Source organism: Diabrotica undecimpunctata, chromosome 6 (assembly GCF_040954645.1).
Source record: "Diabrotica undecimpunctata isolate CICGRU chromosome 6, icDiaUnde3, whole genome shotgun sequence".
NCBI lineage: Eukaryota > Metazoa > Arthropoda > Insecta > Coleoptera > Chrysomelidae > Diabrotica > Diabrotica undecimpunctata.
In genome coordinates, this window is record NC_092808.1 from 111,004,782 (window position 1) to 111,026,406 (window position 21,625).

Below are 21,625 nucleotides of genomic sequence, written 5' to 3' on the forward strand. Positions count from 1 at the left end.
CATTAAGATATATACAAATCGTTGCAGGCAACATAATTTGATCAGATCTTGGTTACTGTTGGTCCTAGAATATTTTGCAATAAACTACATTCGTTTTACATATTCCCATCCATCAACAAACGCACGTGAAAGCCAAACAGGGTCGTACTGAGGTATATTATATGATTTTTAAAAATATTTACTTTTGTAACTATTAGTGTAAGAATTTCTTGAAATTTAATCACTGTGAGCAAAATTTTATGTTCCATTGAAGGAAAATGTGCTAAAATAAAATATTAATTAACTGAGAGATACATAACAAAGTAAACATTTTGAATAAAAAAGCAACACGCTACAATTTGAATTTAAACAGACTGGCAAGTTTGGATCTGTAACATAAGAATTCGTGTGGCTTAAGGCAATAAATTATATTTAATACCCTTTGACGAATGAGAGGGCGAATATCAACACGTGCTCATGTTTACAGATGGGAATTTGCTAAATGAATAAACTTTAAAAGATTTTAAAGTACAGAATATTAAATGTCTTTTTTATTTAGGAATGCATATACCTAAATGTACTAGAAAAAAAAAGTTATAATGAGAAATTTAGTAAAACAGCACAATCGTTAAAAATAGAAAACTTAAGAACCGTATCGTGCTTAAAATTGGTCCTAAACCCTTCTAAAATAGACCTTTTAAAAGGTAATTGATTTATAGTTCTTTTAAATGTAGAAAAAAACTGCGTAGAAAGAAGTTATAGAAAAATGTTTGCGAAAAAAATTGAGAAAACGTCAAAAAACGGTGTGAGTGGCGAACTTTGAAACATCGTACCTGGAATACTGTAAATCCTAAAAACTTCTACCAAACGTCATTTCGAATAGGAGAGATAAAAGTTTTTTTCTCTTAAGCAATACCTGTACCTATACCTCCGTGGAAAAAAGTTATGGGGCAAAAAAGAAAAATCGCTTGTGTTCCTTTTTTTTTGCTTGATTTTTTGAATATATTTTTGTCAAAAAAAATTATTTTTTAATTTAACATTTCGATAGGAAATTTTATTTTGAAAAAGTTTTTTGTATATGTACAAAAAGTGCATAAAATTCAAGCAAATGCACCTTAGTGCATAAGAACAAATTCACATCTTTCTCAAAAATGCACCCCTTTAAATGGTTTAGTACTCCGCGGTTTTTTATATTTGGGAGTCCACTGACCATATGAAACAATAAAACTCCTTTAATGTTGCAGTTTCTTTTAGCCCTATTTTCTTGAACATAATCAATAGCCTATTAAATGAATACTACAAAGTTAGATTAAATTCACATGCAAATAAAGAGGGTTCAAAAAATAGGTTCTGAAACTGTTTTCTTGTAGCATGTCAAGTCTAACCAAAAAAATACACGAAACCTACAGATAATAATATCGTCAATTAATTTTTGCGAATTTTGACCTGATTTAATTACAATAGTTGTAAAATATGGGAAACCCCAAGTTGTATTATATTGACAGGATATTCTAGGAACAACACAGATATATAAATAATATACAGATCATTAAAACTTGTTTTTGAATTAATTTGCCACAAATTATAAAATCTAATTAAGATAAAAATCTTGTCTAACTGTGCAGTTATGTAAATCTGTGTTTGGATATTTCCCGCGATAAAACGTCGCGACTTGCGATATTGAAAGAATGAATCACCTAACTAGTTTGTTTACCATTTTTTTTTATCGAAATGGGAGAAATCGTAATACTCACATCTGTTAATGCGCAAATAAAGATAAATATACTGCTACAAAATATAATATTACAAAATAAAAGAGCTACTTTATTATTATATTTTTAGTAGGTACATTAATTATTACAGAATATTAAAATGAAGAAAATATGTAGAAAATCTAAAAACAGCTCGAAGAAAATATACATTTATTTTAGTATTAAACATGAAAAAAAATTATAATTGAAATTTTAATCTAAATCTCAAAACACCGGATTAAATCCATATTAAAAAAATATTGTATTGTAAGCTTTTAATTATTATTATATAAAAAAAGTGCAAGGTAATTAATGTATCATTCTACCTCTAGTTATGATACAGTATGTTAAGTTTTAAATTAGATATACACCCTATAAATGGCAACACTGCGCGCCGTCGACTTTTTACGAACCTGCTTCGTTGACCCATCGCCAATAATATGTCATTATACGGTGGTTGTTTAAAGCGTTAACAGCGTAGATCTTTAATTTATTATTGTAAATAAGGTGTCTGTTTATACGACCGCAGAAAAAGTTCAAATATTAAAATGTTTTTTTGAAAGGAAGCCAATTCCTTGCGTACAACCAATTCATAATATCGTTAAAAATTTTAAGAGTTGTTATTGCCTCAAAAATTGCAGAAAATGTCACGCTCAACAAGTGTCACCAGAAAAGTGACAGATTGGGATACTGTTCAGCCTTAGAAACCTTTTATTTTTAATTAAACCGCAAAAAATTTTCACATTATTAAAAACCGATACAATTGCACCGCTTTACAAAGGTCAGTGTATTTTTATCGAGTTTATGTACTCTAAGAAATGAACCGGGCATACGTATTGAAAACAAACATTGAAGTCAAATGACGGAGATGTGTATCCCATCCGTTGTTACGAGCTACTAAATGATTTTCAATGATTTTTCTGGCGTGATGTCGGAGGAGATCGGGAATTACAATTACCTCGTACGAGGCAATGTTGCCGATTTTAGCGCTTTATGTAGTGTACAAATTCAAATCCAAAACTTAACGTACTGTATCAACGTCTTAACATCAGTATCAACAGCTTCTCGCCCTGTTAGCAAGTGGTCACAGAAAAGGAAAGAGGAATATTCGATTAAAATGAAAACCTACTGGCAGAGGAGGAAAATTCATTCATGAAAAAGATGGAAAGATCGTCATGATCCTCATGGTCCATAAAGACACAATTATTTTTGAATTCGGCAAGGACCTACAATATACAAATATTTAAAGCCGTAAACACATTTTTCGAAACCAAATTCTGATTTCTGCTTTAATCTGTGCCTTCTAAGAATTGCAAGGCAAAACAGACGTTGATAAAGATATTATTAGAGACATGGGGAATCTAAAATTGCATTCCACAACATATCTCCTCAACTAAGCAAAAATCCTTAGAGAATTGGTTTCTAGTACTCATAAAGAGTATACCGGAATAAAAGCAAAAATACAGTTTTGAGGCAGAAAAAAGATTTGATTTCATGCATAGTGCGTCTGTATATCCGCTTATACGCATTTCACCCTAAAAGGGATCTTTAGAACGGCTATTCACAGACGCTCTGAAGGTGAAACAAATCTTTCCTGTCTTGGTAGAAGCTACTCTAACATGGCTTCGTAAGGACGCCAATAGCGACATCTGATAATAAACCCTTAAACTAATTTTTCGAAACCAAATTCAGATTTCTGCTTTAAAAATCTGTACCTTCTAAGAATTTGTCAAAAGCTCTTGCGTTTGGCTTCCTCCGTTCAGGATATCGCTCGTGATATATTTTGGATGCAGGTAAGCAATTTCTCGAACTTTCTTCTAATACCCACAGCAGAACAGATATCAGAGTTAACAGGTTATGTTAACTCTTCTACAGAAAAATTCATTTTTAACAATAAAGACAAGCCACACAGACTGATTAAAAAGGTAATAATATAAACCTACCATGTTTTCAAATCTTGCTATTTTACCTTTGTAACTAACACAAATGGCCTCTTGCTTATTAATAACGGCGCGTCACAATCGGCAGTTAGGAATGTTTTATTAAAAAATTCCTGGCTTAGAATACTGTTGATATAACAATCTAAAAATTGTTACATCAATTGTATATTGTTTTGCCTTCTGTTTTGTGTGAATTTTTTATTGAATAAAAATAACCTTGTTATATTATTATACAAAACATATTATCTTGTAGGAATTTTAAGAATCTTGTATTTCATTAAGGAATATGGTATTTCCATAATATCACATTTATTGATAAATTCATTGCAAATTTTTATGCTTTATATTTTTTGTTAGTTACTTATTGAATAAAAATAATTTGTTAATATTATCACTCAATACTTATCTCTACTTACAAAAATTGAATGTATTTCCGAAATTTGAAGAAAACTAAAAATATCTCGGAAAGTAATGAGTTTAGGTATAGGGAATGTTATATAAAAATGAAAGGGTATCATAAATACAATATTTCTAAAAAACAAAATACTTATAGGGTGATTTATTTAAAAAAATTGATAAAATCGTAATTTTGTTTTGTAGTTCACCCTATATACAAATTTTTGTCAATGATTTCAATTAAACTTAATTTAAAAACTACAATATATTGTTTACTTTATTATATAAAATAAATAATTGTTTATGCATTACTTCTTTATATACATGGTATTGATTTCATATGGATTTCGAAATAAAAATGGTCATAACTTGTTAAAAACTCTGTATAGTAATGCTAAACCCAATACTTTACTATACTAAACCCAATTATACTATAAAAGCTAACGATCTTTAGTAATATTAGAAAAATAATTAAATTAATTTATACAAAAATTCCAAATCTGAAAGGATTGAATAATTTATATTTTTCTTATTGTATTCATGACATTAAAAAATGTTTCTTTTGTAAGAGGACTTACACTTAAATATTAAACCCGTGGCCATATTTTTTATTCCGTTAAAGTTATTTATAAATCATAAAGTTGCCTACCTGACCGATTAATTATGAATTATTACATGAAGCAATTCCGCCAAATATTAAATCAGAATTTGCTGAATACCTACTTGTTCGTTTTGCCCCCTGAAGCACGGCCTTGCACCCATTAATTTCAGACTTATGAATGTAGAACCAGTTTTACACACGTTAGGAGGCATGTCTTCTATTTATAACTTTAAGTAGCATATAAATACATTGAAAATAAAAACAATACTAGCGAGAAAAAACTCTTACCTGACCATCTTCGTCGATTAGTTGCAGTTGCCATTCCACGAATCCCCGTAAACTCGGACGCTTTTATTTACTTTTATGATCTTATATGGAAAGTCTCTCGGTTTGTATGAAAAAACTCTGAAATAAAAATGTTTATGTGCAATTAATTCGGAATCAAAAATCGTTCTTCAGATCATAAAACTCTATCTCAAGTTATAAAACAACTATTTACATCGTCATCGTAATTAAACCACATTAATAAATGTATGGATGAGATCTGCATTTTGAAAAAGAAGAATTTTTATCATTAACAGTATAAAAAGCTTCATTAGGGTTTTTACAGTGAAGTAGCATTAAAAAAAATATATATATTTCACTTTAATTTTGTTTCTTATACAAGTACGGTTGAATTTAGAGTACAGATACTTTAGGATACTTTCGGAAAGTATGAAACACGTATTTATAGTCCAGTAAATTAATGTGAAATACGGCGATACCTGTAATTTTCCGTGTCACCACCAAATTGCATGAAAATGTGTATTCAGGTTCTACTTACCCTTCACTTCATTTTTAGACTTGTGCCGTTAATTTTTTTTATTTTTTAGGGGTAAAAGCCACACGTATTAGAAAAACATCGTATAATTGTAAATTAAAGCGGATAATTGATTCAAATCATCTTTTATGTCAAATATCAATTAAAATTAAACAACATAATTTAAGATCTTGTCACAGTTTAACCTCTAAATCACACCCCTAGATTAGTTGTAATTAAAACAATGTCAGTGAATACCTTGTCTCCATTGGTTTGCATGGAAATTTGGATTTAGGTTATATTTACCCTCCATTTAAAAACTGGACTTGTGCGCCCTTGGCTGCTTTTTCTTTTTTAGGGGTGAAAACGACCCATAGAAAAAAATAATTGTAAATTCAAGCAATTCAAGTAAAATCTCCTAAAATATATGATTGGTTTTTTACTTATAACTCGGTTAGCTTCTAAGCTATGCAGTACTTAAAAAAACATTTTGTAGGTCTTTTTAAGGGCAATAAGATCATTTGAATTAATGATTTTTAAAAGAGTTGCAGTTGCAGTGGCGCACCCAGGGGGGGTTTTGGGGGGCTAACCCCCCCCCCCACCCCCAGGACCCTATTCCGACACTGTTACTCCTGTTACTCACACATTTTAAGCACTCAAAATGGAGTTAACATCATAAAAAAAATTTCGGTGACTAACCAAACCCCCCCCCCCACCAGAGGCAAATTCTAGGTGCGCTACTGTGAGTTAAAAGGGCTTGAACGAGTCACTAATCACGAGTGTGTGCAAACTTTGAACAGCAATATCTTAACCAATTTTTGTCATACAGAAAAACAAAAAAAAAACCAAAATCTTCAGAAAAGCACAACCTATATATTTTTACTCTTCAAAATTTTTCGGATCACTAATGCTTTTTAAGTTATTTTGAAGAAAACTATATTTTTTAAAAATAAGCACTTTAAACGGATAAACAGATCATATAAACAATACATAAATAAAGTAAATCGTAAAACAGCAACGATTAGTTTTATTTGGGGTGCTAATTGGGGGGTGATTTTTAAGTTGTTTTTACCAAAAAAGGGACTAATTTTATTTTGAGCGTGACTCGCTTATTTTTGACACTAGAAACTTAATTTTTGTTTTTTTTTATAAGCTACATTTTTGCTAAAACTATTTTTTTCGATTCGATAAGTACTTACTTTTTGAATTATTTATGAAACACCGTCTGAAAACGTAGTTTTTATTTTGAAAAATGAACATTTTCACTCGCAATTAAGTCAAAAAGTTTTGACGTATGTTTTTTTTTACCTCCGAGAAGAGGTGGCTTTCGCTACCCAAGTAAAATCAATCCTGGGTTTAAGACCAAAAGTGAAGTAGAGAAGAGGAACATAAATTCAAATGTTCAAGCAAATCCGTCGTGACAAGGAAAATTATACTCCAAAACGATCATTTACTGGAGTAGTAGAGATTCTATTAGATATTTTTTGAGCAGACCGTAAGAAATTACGCATTATTTGGATGTAAAAATATATGCAAAATAATAAATGTAGTATAAAATAGGCAAAACTATTATTATCATCATGCTTGGCTTAAAAACACTTTGAGTGCCTTAATCTGTTCCTAGTTGTATTTATACTCTTTCGTATCAGCTCGAGTTTAGGCAGTGTATGACATTATTAATCTTCTTCTCCACGTGCCATATCAGAATTATCGGCAATGGCGATCACCATTGCAAAGGCTTCTCGATCTTCTGCCTCATGGAATAATTGTCCTGCATTTGATATCCGAATCCATTCACGACCTGTTTTCTTCCTACACCTCTACGGCATTCTATTTTGCATTTAAGGATCAGTTGTAGAAACCCATATCGATTTCCCCTTACTACCAGCCCTAACAACTAAATGTTTGAGCAAACGAAAAATTATTGAAAACATTCATCTTCACAACTTTGCTTATTGAACCAAAGAACGAGATCAACAATACATTAAACTCCATCATTAATAATAAAATATTAAAATGGTTCGGTGTCTATAAACTTTGAATTGCAGGGTTGGCGGCAAAATAAACGAAAATGTTACGTAACATCGTGACAACTAAATGTTCGGATAATGCAAGAAATTACTATTTTAATATGGGGTTACATCGCCAGGCGCCTTTACAACCGCGGCAGTCTTATCCGGTATTATTTGGACTAAGGATTTACACTATCCCATAATTCAACTAATTTACTTTTCAAATCGGCGACGGTTCTCTGGGGATCATTACACAATTTTTGTTTTATCTTATGCCACAATGCCTTAATAACATTAAGGTCTGGATTGTTCGAAGGACATAAGAGCACTTTAATGTTATTTTCGTCAAATCATTTTTTAGTTGTTTTAGCTATATGGCATGCAGCACCATCCTGCTGGAATATAAAATTCAAGTCCGGGTAGAGATCTTGAGCACTTGATACAAGACTATTTTTCAAAATTTCTTGATATTTTGCTGTGTTAATTGTACCTTCCACCACCTCATATCTTCCTAGACCAGCTGATGACACGCACCCCCAAATCATAATTGCTTTGGGACACTTCACAGTTCTTTTGAGGCAATCTTTATGGAATGCTTTATTTTTAGTTCTGATTACTCGTTTTCGAAAGTCTCCCACGCAAACTCAAATTTATATTCGTCACTGAATATGACTCTGGCCCAGTCATCAATGGTCCATGAAATCTTTAATGTTGTCCAATTGAAGTGATTGCTTAAAGTTTTCGTGGACCGTTGATAACCGGTTCAGATTCATATCAAGTGAAGAATGGAAATTTGATGTTTGCATGGGAGACTTTCGAAAACGGGTAAGTTTTCGTGGACCGTTGATAACCGGTCCAGATTTATATCAAGTGACGAATGAAAATTTGATGTTTGCATGGGAGACTTTTGAAAACAGGTTATCAGAATTACAAATGAATAATAACGCAGCAATTAAAGTATCAAGAAACTTTGAAAATAGTCTTGTACAAAGTGGTCAAGATATCTAGCAGGACTTGAGTTTTTTATTCCAGTAAGACGGTGCTGCATGCCATACAGCTAAAACAACTAAAAAATGATTTTAAGACAATAACATTAACGTCCTCTCATGGCTTTCGAACAGTCTAGACCTTAATGTTATTGAGACATTGTGGCATAAGATGAAACAGAAATTGCGTAATGATCCCCAGAAAAACGTTGCCGATTTGAAGAATAAATTGGGTAAATTATGGGATAGTTTCGACCCTTACTTGTGTAAATCCTTAGTACGAATAATGTCGGACAAAATACCGAATAAAGACAGAATCATTTTAATATTTTGTTATTAATGATAAAGTTTAATGTATTATTGATCTCGTTCTTTGGTTCAATAAGAAAGATCGTGAAGATGAACGTTCAATAAATTTTCGTTTGTCCGAACATTTAGTTGTTAGGGCTCGTATATGTCCCAGATAATACATTTTCCGGTATTTAGCAGTCTTCGGCAATTCTGTATCTTTGTTGCCCCTCCTAAGTACTTCCTCATTAGTTTTTCTTGCTAAGAGCTTTTTACTTATTTTTGCTGACAAGGGGGATGTGGGCTCCATAATTGTAATAAATCTGCTTACGTATTACTTAAACAGCCCCTTATGTCTTGTAACAATATAGGCCATATCAGAAGTGTTTTAATATATATATAATTTTTGTACACATAAATGAATTATTACTTATAGGGCTAATTTATTAGCCATAATCAAAATTCAATGTTAAATTTCAAGTTTGACAATTTTCAAACTTTTTTGTTTGTTAAACTTTTTATGTCAGCAACATCAGACTCAATATTAGCAAGAATGTAATTCAATTGACCATATCTGGTACATATTTTGTTTTGTATTTATTTATAAAACATTTTATCCTCACTATTATGATAAGATATTTTCCTACGATAATAAACGGTACATAATGATTATAATTCAGTTTTATAGAATCGATAACAAAATTTTTTATTACCATTTTATTTAAGCTTTAGTAGTAATAGAACAATGAGAAATATATCTTTTATTTTAATTTAAGTCATGATATAAAACTCTAATTGGCTATGCAAAGTTTATTCATTTTAGTGAGTTTTTATTTATATTGTTGTTCGTTATTAATAATTCTAAACATACTTTTTATAAAAAAAAAACAACTTTTTAAGCGAAACACCAGATTTTCTAATTAGGAAATAATTTTGCGCAGTATACACCAACTTTCTTGTGATTAATCATAAAAGCTATAAATAAACTAGTAATCTGCAACCGTTCTAAATAATTTTAAGCCAAATGCAGATGATTTATTTAGAACTAAAAAAATCTCAATGATGGTATGAGGTTACACTAAAAGGTCACGGAACGTTAAAAATGTAATAAAATTAATTTCACATTACCAACATAACTCAAACATTAAAAAACAAAAGTGGAAAATCAATAAATTAAGCAAAATCATAAGGAAGGAAATACAATATTTGTTTTTAAGCAAATATCTGACAGGTCTGACCACCCTACAAATTTGGTCCACGGTACCTTGGTGGACTTAAACCCAAACTGACATTGTGATAACTATTTGGATTTAAAAAAGCCATTTATACACTTTGGAAATATCGTCATCATCGCGGCAAAAGTCACTAAGTCCAAAATAACAGATCTGAGAAAATGAACATGTTAGTTGTAATTGTTGTCTAAAATTCATCCTTATATGTCAAGGAAATTATCGATGCAATTGTACAAGTCTAGTAATGCTTTGAGATGTGAATCTTCTCTTCTCATTGCGCCATATCCTTTCGAAGGTTAGCGATCCAAATGGCAATTGTAGTTTTGGAAACTGCTGCGCGAAAGAGATCTCTGCGGATGAGCGGTCGAGATGTGAATACACTATGTTATTTCAATGCTAGTTTCCAACCAATATATATATATATATATATATACACTTGAGTGCAAAACAATCGACTCAAAAGTGATATTTGAGATTACACCTTCTGTTTCAATGTAAGAAGTATGAAAATAAAAGGATGTTATGTGCAAACAATAACTTTATTATTGAACTTACAAAAACTTCTTTTGCATTATTTGGAAGACGCATTATAAAAACAATATGCAATACGAACAAAGGTTCCTAAATATTCATCATTGGAACTAACGCAAGAAAGACGTTATGAACAGAAAAATCATCAATTAAAAAATGAATTTCTTTATTTTTCAGTATTTGATATTATCACCCCCACTCCTAATTACACTTTACAATCGATTTCGCATGGATCGGATGACTTTTATAATAAATTCTTGAGGCATTGCTTCCCATTCATCATTAAGCTCAGCTCTCGCTTCCATTATGCTCCTTGGTGCATAATTTATATCCTGGACCCTTCGTTTAAGCTTATCCTAAACATGCTCTATTGGATTTATGTCCTCGCTCAACGCAGACTAATTTATTGTAGGTATACCGATCTCAGTCAGATAGGTGGTGGTGACTCGTGTGGTATGGCATCGTGCCTTATCGTGCATTAAAATAATAGCATCACCAATAAATCCCGCGTATGGAACCACATGTTCCTCCAAAATGTCTCTGATATAACGATCCGCTGTTAAAACTCCTCAACGTCCTCCACCAGGCACGAAAACTAACTCTTTTTTCATCTATGGAAATGCCTGCCCAAAACATACAAGAACCGTCTCCATATGACACAATTTCTCGTATACAACATTGAGCAAATCGCTTTCCTGGCCTTCTATAGACTCGACGCCTCTTGTCGTTTCCATGTAGGTATTCCTACTTTCGTCGGAGAATAATACCTGACTCCATTGATAGTCATTTCAATCCAGATGTTCTCGAGCCAATTCTAATCGCCTTTTCGTCTGGACTGCAGTTAGTTTTTAACTCGTAGTTGCGCTTTTTAGTGTCAGGTCGGCTGCCTTCAGTCTCCTTCTGACTGTCCAAACACTGGTAACTACACCTCGAAGCTCTCTAAGCTCTTCTTTGAGATTAGCACCAGTTAAATGTCGATTTCTCAAGGATTTCGATACAAGAAATCGATTGTCTCTCTCTGTTGTTATTCGTTTACGGCCTCCTCTTTAGTGGCGGACATAATTACCAGTATCTTGGTACCGACGATACACTCGGGACACAGCAGATTGGCTTAAATTTAGTCCATTTGCCACGGTCCTCTGACTCAGGCCTTCTCACAATAATGCTACTGCTTGAGCTGCTTTGACGTATCCATTTGTAATGCAGTTGCGAACTTAGAGACTGGTGTATTAGTGGGTTGCTATGGAAATTGATACGTACGATGTTAACCGAACGTGTTAAGTCGGTGCGTGTCGATTTCACTGAGTCAAATTCTGACCCCCTCTCTACGTGTTGCATTATTTACTTGCAATAAGTCATCGGATTCACCAAAAAACAAAACTTTTTAAAACTTAATAATGAGGTTAATGATTGTACACTAAATATTTTTTAATTTACACTTTTTAGATTGAAACAGGAGACATACTTTCGCAAAATAATTTTGAGTCGATTATTTTGCACTCAAGTGTATATATATATATATATATATATATATATATATATATATATATATATATATATAAGCGAGGCTCCTACAGCCTCTGCCGCTTCTCGCATTTCGACCGCCATCGTTTTCTGTCCATCCATTCGTCTTCTTTGATGACTCTATCTCTCATTATGTGCCGTACATTTTCTTCCCAGGCAACTGAAGGCCTTCCCCCCTCTTCTTCTTTGCTGTGGTATGTAGTTTTCTTTGGCCATCTATATTCATTCATTCGTTTCACGTGATCATACCACACTAGTTGTCTCGTTTCAATTCTGTCTACACTGGAATATACAGTATTTGTCCTCCTTCTAATATCTTCATTCCTGATATGATCTTTTTTGGATACACCACACGCTCTCCTTAGAAAATTTATTTCTACTACTTCTATGCATTTTCTATCTTTTTTCGTGATCTGCCAAACTTCTGCCCTATAAGTCATAATAGGCTCTACCAAGGTTCGATAGATTGTCAATTTCGTTTCTTGTCTAATATCTTTAGACCATAGTCTCTTTTGGTAGTGCCTTCTTTAGATATTATAGATCCGAGATATTTATATTAATTGTATGTTTTTGTGTTTCTAATACAGTAATTAGTTTTCCAAACATGTAGTCCATGTCTTCCTCATCATTCGCTACGACTACCTGATCATCTGCGAAAAATAAAGTTTTTAGACATCTACCACCGCCTATATCTATTCCCATTCCAGATACTTATTTCCTCCACTGCTCTAGCGATGATTGAATATACATTTTAAATAAGGTCAGAGATAGACAACATCCTTGTTTAAGCCCCTTTGTTATTGTAAATGTTTCAGATACAAAGTTTTCTTCTTTAACGACACTTCTTGCATTTTTGTATTTTTTGTGATAGCATCCACATACTCTCTACTGAGACCTACTTTCGTCAATGTTTGAAACAGTTTTTTCAAAGGTACAGTATCGTATGCCTTCTCTAAATCTACAAACAATAGGTGGGTAGATAGATTTCTTGCCTTCCGTTTTTCGATTACCTGCTGTAGAACGCATATACCATCAGTGCACGATCTTCCTGCACGAAATCCATTTTGTTCTTCTATGTCTTTGTATTCTGATTCTATTCTTTCTTTTATTATTCGACGTACAACCTCCACACTGAGCTGATAACATTTATTCCCCTATAAATAGAGCATCTGCGTTTATCCCCTTTCTTAAATATTGAGATGATGTATCCAACATTCCAATTCCAATCATCAGGGATATTTTGTCTTTTTAAGCATTTATTAAATAGTTGAACCAACATCTCATGTAATATTTTTGGTCCATACTTTACCAACTGTAAAGTTTGGTCCTGCTGCTTTACCGTTTTTCAATCTTTGAGGATATCGCTTAACTCTCCTGTTGTTAGCTCAATTATTTGTGTATGTTCGGATATTTCTTCTATTTCGATCCCTTGGAATTTACATAAATATATCCTCTGTCAGTAAGACTTCATAATGGTGTTTCCACTGTTTCAGATCTATTAACTGTAAGTTAGATTTTTCCTTTCCTTCCCTCCGGAGACACTTTATCACCTTTCACGCTTGCCCAACTCTTGTTCCATCCATATACCCACCCATCCACCCCCCACCAGGTGGGGGGAAGGGCAATCAATTAAAACATTTTTTACCAGTCGTATCTTATAGAAAATTTAATTGTCGCTATTTTATTTCATTACGACTTTGCTCCAAAATGAATTATTTTAAAGTTATAAGTAAGGAAAGTAGAAAAAAATCAACGTTTTTAGTCGATTAGTTCCTAATCGTTATTACCTATTTCTGCAAAAATCCGAATGCCACCTCTCACATCCACCTCAAAACTGATCCGCCCTGGTTTACATAGGTATAGAAAGGCTGTAAAGTTACCTTATGAATCTTCAAATTGAGTCTTGATAGAGACATGCACTACCATTGTCTATATGGATTATGAATTGATGTTATATATAATGAATAAATATAAAAGAACGGCTCCAAGAACCACACCTAGTCTGAAAACACCACTTAATGCCAACATACATTACCATAAGTTAAATATTATGTTTATATAGGATTAAGTAACAATTGATTGTAATGAAAATTACATTTTTAATTAACTAATGTTTGACGTTTCGATTTCCAATCCGGAAATCTTTTTCAAAAAAAGATTATTTTAAAAATTGTGGGAAAAGTATAACCAACAAGTTGATAGAGAGTTATATTTTTTTAAAACTCTTGTTTTGAATTTTTGTTTTTACAATGCTTCTATGTATTTTTGTTTCTTTTCTATTTGCCATCTTTACCAGTTTTAAGAGAAATATTGAAAGAATATAAAAATATATTAACAATTTTTCTTAATAGTCTCTTTGTTTATACATACAATGTTTATACCTATAGGATACTCACAGCATACTTCTGGTATTAGTTAGATAAACATGATAAATACGTTTTTACAAAACGATAGACATTATTTAATGTTTAACTCAATATACAGTATGATGCAAATGTATGGAATAAATTCATTTTTTCAGAAACAGACGACTTTTAAAAAAAATCTTAAAACACGTCAATTTTAATTTTTGAATGACCATCAACTGCTATATATGTGTTGGACATTACGTCATCAGTGTCGGCGTAATGACGTAATCGACGATTTTTTTAAATACAAACCGAGGTCACGCGACAGCTCATTTGAAAGGTCTCCTTATCGTCTTTACAACGATAGTATCATTTGAATATTTATTTTTACAGGGTTAACCAAAACTGTTGGTTTATTAATACAATTGACTTACAATAAATGTTTACTTAAATACAATTAAATTACAACAAATGTTCAAATGGACGACCTTCAGCAATAATACAATGTAAAAGATGGGCAATAAATTCTTTCCTAACGTTTTCGATGACTTCAGGTATTATTTGTGCAATTTCCGTTCTTATACGCTCCTTCAACGCTTCTACATTATTTGGTCGATTTTAATACACTGCTCTTTAAATATCTCTACAATAAAAGTCTAACGGAATTAATTCTGGAGACCTTGGTGGCCATTTGATGGGCCCCCTTCTACCTATCCACCTTCCCTTGAAAAACGTTATTAAGGTAATTTCATACCTCCACGCTGTAGTGTGGGGGAGCCCTATCATGTTGGTACCACAAATTATTTCTATTTGGGAATAGCTTTGGCAACAGATGAAGAAATTCTAGATAGCAGTTAAGTTTTCCTCAAAAAAATATGACCCTACAATTTGATTGTTTATAATGCCGGCTCAAACATTCACCTTTTCGGAATATTGTGTCCTATACCCTTCCATCCAATGTGGATTTTCACTTGCCCAGTATCGATATGTCTGGCGATTTACGTGACCGTTCAGCATAAAAGACGCTTCATCAGAAAAAAGTACCTTTTGTATGAAACCCTGATCTCTGTTACATTTTTCCATAACGGTTTTGCAGAATTCGATTCTTCTATCAAAGTCACCTTTTAATAGCTCCTGGACCAGATGTACTTTGTATGGATGCCACTTCTCCTTTTTTAGCACTCTTACAACAGTTGATTGGTAGACATTATTATCTAGTGCGACCTGCCTAAAACTGGTATGGGGATTTTCTTGAAACGCCAGTACAACGTCCAGTTTCTTGGCTACGGATATTGATTTTCTACCACTTCTGGGAACATCTTTAACATGGCCCGTTTCTTTATTTTTTTTTTTTTCAATTTTACTTACTGTTGATTGAGTAATTGGTTCGCGATTGGGGTATTTAGCATTAAATAAATTAAGAACTTCTGCTTGAGTCCCCACTCTATGTCCATAACCAATTATGATTAAAATCTCGATTCGTTCTGTTTCTATTAGTTTCATTTTTGTAAATGCTGTTATTAATGTCGGCAAAAAACAAAAAAAAAAAGAGTAAAAATTTGACGTCTATTATTTGACAGATTCGCAGATCATTCACAAATTAAATAATAAGATTTAAATATTTTTGAAAAATAACTTGGAATACTTACTACAATAATTAATTTCAGATTATAATGTGGCATTGTTTGTTATTAATGTTTTTTTTTTTCGGAACCAGCAAAAATACTATTTTGTTTTATTCTCAGTGGCGTTCCTGAGTGTATTTTAGTTCAGTGAATAAATATTTATTGTAACTCCATGTTACTTAACAAAGTTCATAATTTTGGTGAACCCTGTAGAAATAAATATTCAAATGATTATATCGTTGCAAAGGCGATAAGGAGACCTTTCAAATGAGCTGTCGCGTGACCTCATGACCTCATGACCCAATGAGCTGATGACGTAATGTCCAACACATATATAGCAGTTGATGGCCATTCAAAAATAAAAATTGACGTGTTTTAAGATTTTTTTTTAAAGTCGTTTGTTTCTGAAATAATGAATTTATTCCATACATTTGCATCATACTGTATAATCCTATTGCATAATTGCTTTGATAATATTGTCAGCTACTAATTATACCATACGGTATTTAATTCTTAGTCTTAATTATTGTTTACAAGTGCCTAGTGAGCTTGCAATTTGATTAAGCGTGATGGCTTTAAGGCATTGTATCAGAAAATGATTATAAAATATCGTTTTTAGGACGGAACTGTTTACAGATTCTAGAATGGCAAATATTAAAATAATTCAGAGTTTGAAATTCACTGACTGTAGCTGATACGGGAGAATTATTAGATTACCACGTGGTTTAGAAAGAAAACCCCTTTTATAGCGAAAATATTTGATTTTTTAGTAAGTCTTGTTTGTTTAAAACACATATATAACAATATTCTAAATTAATCCTGGAGATAGGAGCTATTTACATCAGCGATTATATCGAAATTAGGCAAAAATCTCTTACCGCCGAGATTTAATTATTACTAGATTCCAAATGAATGAGAAACTAATTCAAAACCTAATTCATGAATTTTGAGCTTTGCAATCATATGCTTGTTGGTAGGTGCATTGTCTTGACGGAAAAGAACAGTCATTTGTATACAATGAAGCCCGTTTTCTGGTTTTAACTTAATACTTACTGTCAATACTGTCAAACATTGTTTACTATTTTTTTAAGTAATTGTTCAAACGCAATTCCATCACAAAACCCTTACATACGGTTGACAAGACCATTTTTGTCTTCTTTGGTGGCGATGACCGGTATATGTTCATTATTGGGATTATTTTTTAGTTTCGATAGCATAATAGTGCCCTTAAGTTTTATTTACGGTTTAAAACGACACACAAAGTTCTTCAAACCTCGGTCAAGAAACGATCGGGGGTATCGGCAAAATCTCTATACCGAATAATTCAGGGAGTACCCAGAAATTCAAGTAACTGGACAACGAGTTGCAGGTCAGTACCGGGTAATTATAAGAAACAATCTTATCCCAGAGGCTAGAAGTAATACCATCAGAAGCGAAGTCGAACGAAAGATTAATAACCAAGAAGTAAATGTGGATCAAGTCCCTAATGAAATACATGAGCAGATTCCTGCCATACATGCCATACAAGAAACTCAACCTGATAATATACAACAGGACTATTAAGAGTTACGCGATATCCTGGTAAGCGAAATGGCACGTGCTGTACAAGAGTTTAATAGAACAAACCCACTTATAAGACCACCGCTATCAAAAATAAACTCTTTTAAAAAGCTAGGTGCTCTGTTACAAATTATGAATACTGAAGTCCTACCCAATTACGTTGCAGAAGCCCTTACGCTGGAATATTTGTACATGCTTATTTACTATGCAGCAACAATAACAGTTAATGTAATGGAAATTAAGATCAGAACACGACGGGGTACCAATGTCGGAAGGACAGATAACGACTCTGCACTCTGGGAAAAACGGCTTCTAGACAAGATTGAATTATTGCGTAGGGATATTGGTCAAATGACAGAATATATACGAGCAATAACAAGTAGAAACGTCATCAAAAGAGCTCAAGAAATAATGCTGAGCACTGCAAGACACTCGCAATATGATCCAGAAAACAACACAGCCGAACAGTGCCTGGATCCATTAAAACAACAACTCTTCGTTTATTCAGGACGACTAAACAGATACAAAGTTAGTGACAGCCGGAAATGCTACAATTCGCTTTTTGAGCATGCCGAGAAGACGTTCAATCAATTTTCCACACCAGCTGCTCTTAACACCGATGGATAGAGGATACAACGCATAACTGTCAACACTACCGTTCTACTGTCTATAAACCCTTCACCACAGAAGAAGTCCCTAATATCATCAAAGAGCTTAACTTCTTCATTAACTACCCTTTATTGACTACAAGAAAGCCTTTGATTCAGTGCCGTATGAATTGCGTGTAGATATATGAAGAATATATAAAGTCAATGATAATACCTTCTTAAGACATATAATGACAGATTGAAAGACTAAAATTCATCTCCAAGTACCTAGTAAAAACAATATCGAAATGAAAAATATCGCAATTAACCGCGGCCTATTCCAATGAGACTCACTAAGTTACGTCCGGTTCCACCAACGTGATCTAAGTAAAATCTTACGTAAGTTTTGCTTAGTTAAAAAGATACCAATTTTGCAAAATTAATAATTTAAATTAATTGTCTGAGTACTCTCTTAATGGAGTACTATCTTAATGGAGAGTACTCAGACAATACCTATTATTCTTTGATACCGTACGTATTAAAAGGATTGAGCTGGAATAAGTGAATTTTTCTCTTAAAGGGCACGGTTAGCCGTATGGCTAAATCTGGATAATAATAATAATAATGCCGTAGTAGCTAGTGCGATGCACACTAGTCCAAGGAGACCGACGGCTCTACGTGACCTCCGAAGCACGGTGAACGGCTCGTGTCATTTCTAGAAATGAAAATGTTGTTATTGCTGCCGAGATTCGAACTCGTGCGCTCTGGATGAGATAGATAGATAGTTAATTTGACTATAACTTATAACAAGTTTTTTAGAGCAAGTCAAAAAAAACAAATTATAAATATAAAACATTACAAAAATTGGAACAATAATTAATTAGAAGGCCAGTATCTTGCCGCTGAGCTACGCTCGTACGGTCGAACTGAATAAGAGTTCAATTAAGTAATAAGGCTCGCAATTGAGTCATCCAATACACTGAATATATTTTTTTAAATAATTTTTGTTAGACGGTCATCCAATACGGTATGTAGGACTTTTTCGCATAATTACTTTCACGTTTTTCTTCACCTATTGATCTATTTCATTTGTGGTGTGAATTGTCGATAAAAATTAGCGATTTTCTTCTTTTTAGAGACACTCGAGGCCATACAATAATAATCTTTAATAATATTAATTATATTGTCAAGAAAAACATCTAGAAGTGGGACAAAATCACAAGTATAGAAAGTACTTACATCAAAAGGCGCTTAGCGACCAACACATAGTGAAACTACAATACTCAGAGACATCAATGACAGTTAACTGTTATATTTTTTACATAATGTATGCAAATAGATAAGTATTTGTTAACATAGATCACTAATCCTAAAGTTATCTAATTGTTTCGTTTCAGACACGATTCATTAATGTAAGTTTTTAATTATATTCTCGTAAAAACCTTTTAGCGTCAAGAAAACGATTATTCTAAGAAACCGGTGTCAAAACATAATTCAGATATATGTATACCGGTTTTTGATGTAAAATAACATACAACCGTTAATCAAATTTCATTCTGCGAAAAAATTAGTGAATTCAGTTATAAAAACATTTTAATATTCATGTATAAACATACATCGAGTTAGTATAGAAATAACGTTGCGAAAAATATTTTGTGTGAAAGGAATTAATGAAGAATGGGTTTTTTTTTGAAGAAATAAAAAAATGTGTTGCAAAAGTGATAGCGTATTTGTTCAATATTTGGAGATAATAAAACTAATGACGCCTTTAAATAAATGACATTCTTAGAGACGAGAAAGTGGGTTTTTCTATAAAAACTACCAAATTTATGTTGCGTCAATGCCTAGTATACCACTTTAATGTTATAAATTTTACAGTATTGCTTGATTGCTCGTATTATTAACCTCAGATTCTTCAACAAGAATTCTGGTTATCTAAACTGCGAAATAGTTAGGTTTGCCATTAATAATCTCGAAACCAAAGAACATAAACAATTTACAAGCAATTTTCTTGATCGTTCCCATGTCCTCTAGATTTCCTACATTAGGATATTTTTAGTGATTTTCATTGAAAATGCCTGTCTAAATAGGCATTAACAGTATTCACCAGTATACATCTCTAAACCCTTTAATTTAGCTTGACTTTCTCTTTCTGGTGCCGACTCTACTAATGAAGGTTGGTCATAACTATTGCAAATTCGTCCCTAGCTTCTGCTTTTCTTAAAAGTGTATTTAACCCATTTCGGTCGCGAATGTTTTTCAGATAGGATATTTGTCGTCAACCAGGACTTCGTTTTTCCTTCTCCCTTCATAAGCAACTGAAATAAATCATACTTCTCATTTCTAAGTATGTGTCCCAAATATGCTGTCTTTCTCCTTTTAATGGCGATCAAAAGTTCTCTGCCTCTTCGGGTTATGTGCAACACCATTTTTTTGGTAATACGATCTGTCCATGGCATTTTTAAAAATCTAAAAAGCCACATCTCAAAAGCGCACAGGTTTCTCATTAAGTTAACAATAGTTTCGTTCGCGGTACGAATCCTGGACGTGTTCAGGATTACTTCGCATGCGCAGTGTAAAAAATTAGCGTTCGCGGTGATCAAGTTCTGTACCATCTGTACTGAGAGGGAATCTTGTAGTTTGTGGTAACTTAGCCCCATCGAGTTAGAATCTATGGAGAAGCTATGAGCATATTAACGTGTGTATTAAAAACGGCGTAGGTAGGCGTGGCTAACGATCATACCAATATGGCGGTGGGATCATGACCGGACTCAATAATATTAAAACTACTATAAAAAAATATAAAAATATGTCTAGTTATTCAGAAGATTTAATCATAATCTAAAAAAGTGCAATACATTTTTAATAAACTATGATTTATTTATCCCGCGGTAAACACTAAAAACACGATATATTATACATAAATATAAATTAATACAGTCAAATACTATTAGTTTATTCTTTGAAGTACAGGCCATTACTTTGTTTACATATTTGTATACTAACCTGTATAACGTTATTCCTGTAGATTTTTTATTTACATTGCTTCTGCTACTGCAACTACGTTTAGAACAAGAAACCATTATTATGCACTATCACAATATATTATTACAGTTTCTATAAAAGTATTATAAAACTAAAAATATTCGAAAAACAACAAACGTAAACAAACATATACGATCTGTCAAAAGTGTCAAAACAATCTTAACAATATGGCCGAATGAGGTCGTTTTTAGTCACGTGATACCCTCTCCATAGATTCTAACTCGATGCTTAGTCCGTAGTTCAGAACCAGCTCAACCGATCCTTGGGATTTAAAGAAAACTCGGAGTTTTCACTCGGAGTACATGCGCAATATCAATATCAAAATACAGACATTTTTATATATTCTGTGTTCTGAGCTTTAAACACATAAACAGCTAATTCGTTAGCGTTGACGCCTATAACTGTTTACTTTTCGTTCTTG

The 21,625-nt window shown here is 32.7% G+C and overlaps 1 protein-coding gene across 1 annotated transcript in view; it reads right to left on the reverse strand.

The window, feature by feature from the left end:
- Nucleotides 1–21,625, reverse strand: part of LOC140443721 (sialin) — a 130,366-nt gene that overhangs the window by 67,469 nt on the left and 41,272 nt on the right. The window contains exon 2 of the mRNA XM_072535110.1: nucleotides 4,956–5,072. Within this exon, the coding sequence (XP_072391211.1) occupies nucleotides 4,956–4,989 (34 nt within the window). The 5' untranslated portion in view covers nucleotides 4,990–5,072. The remainder of the gene's footprint in view (nucleotides 1–4,955; nucleotides 5,073–21,625) is intronic.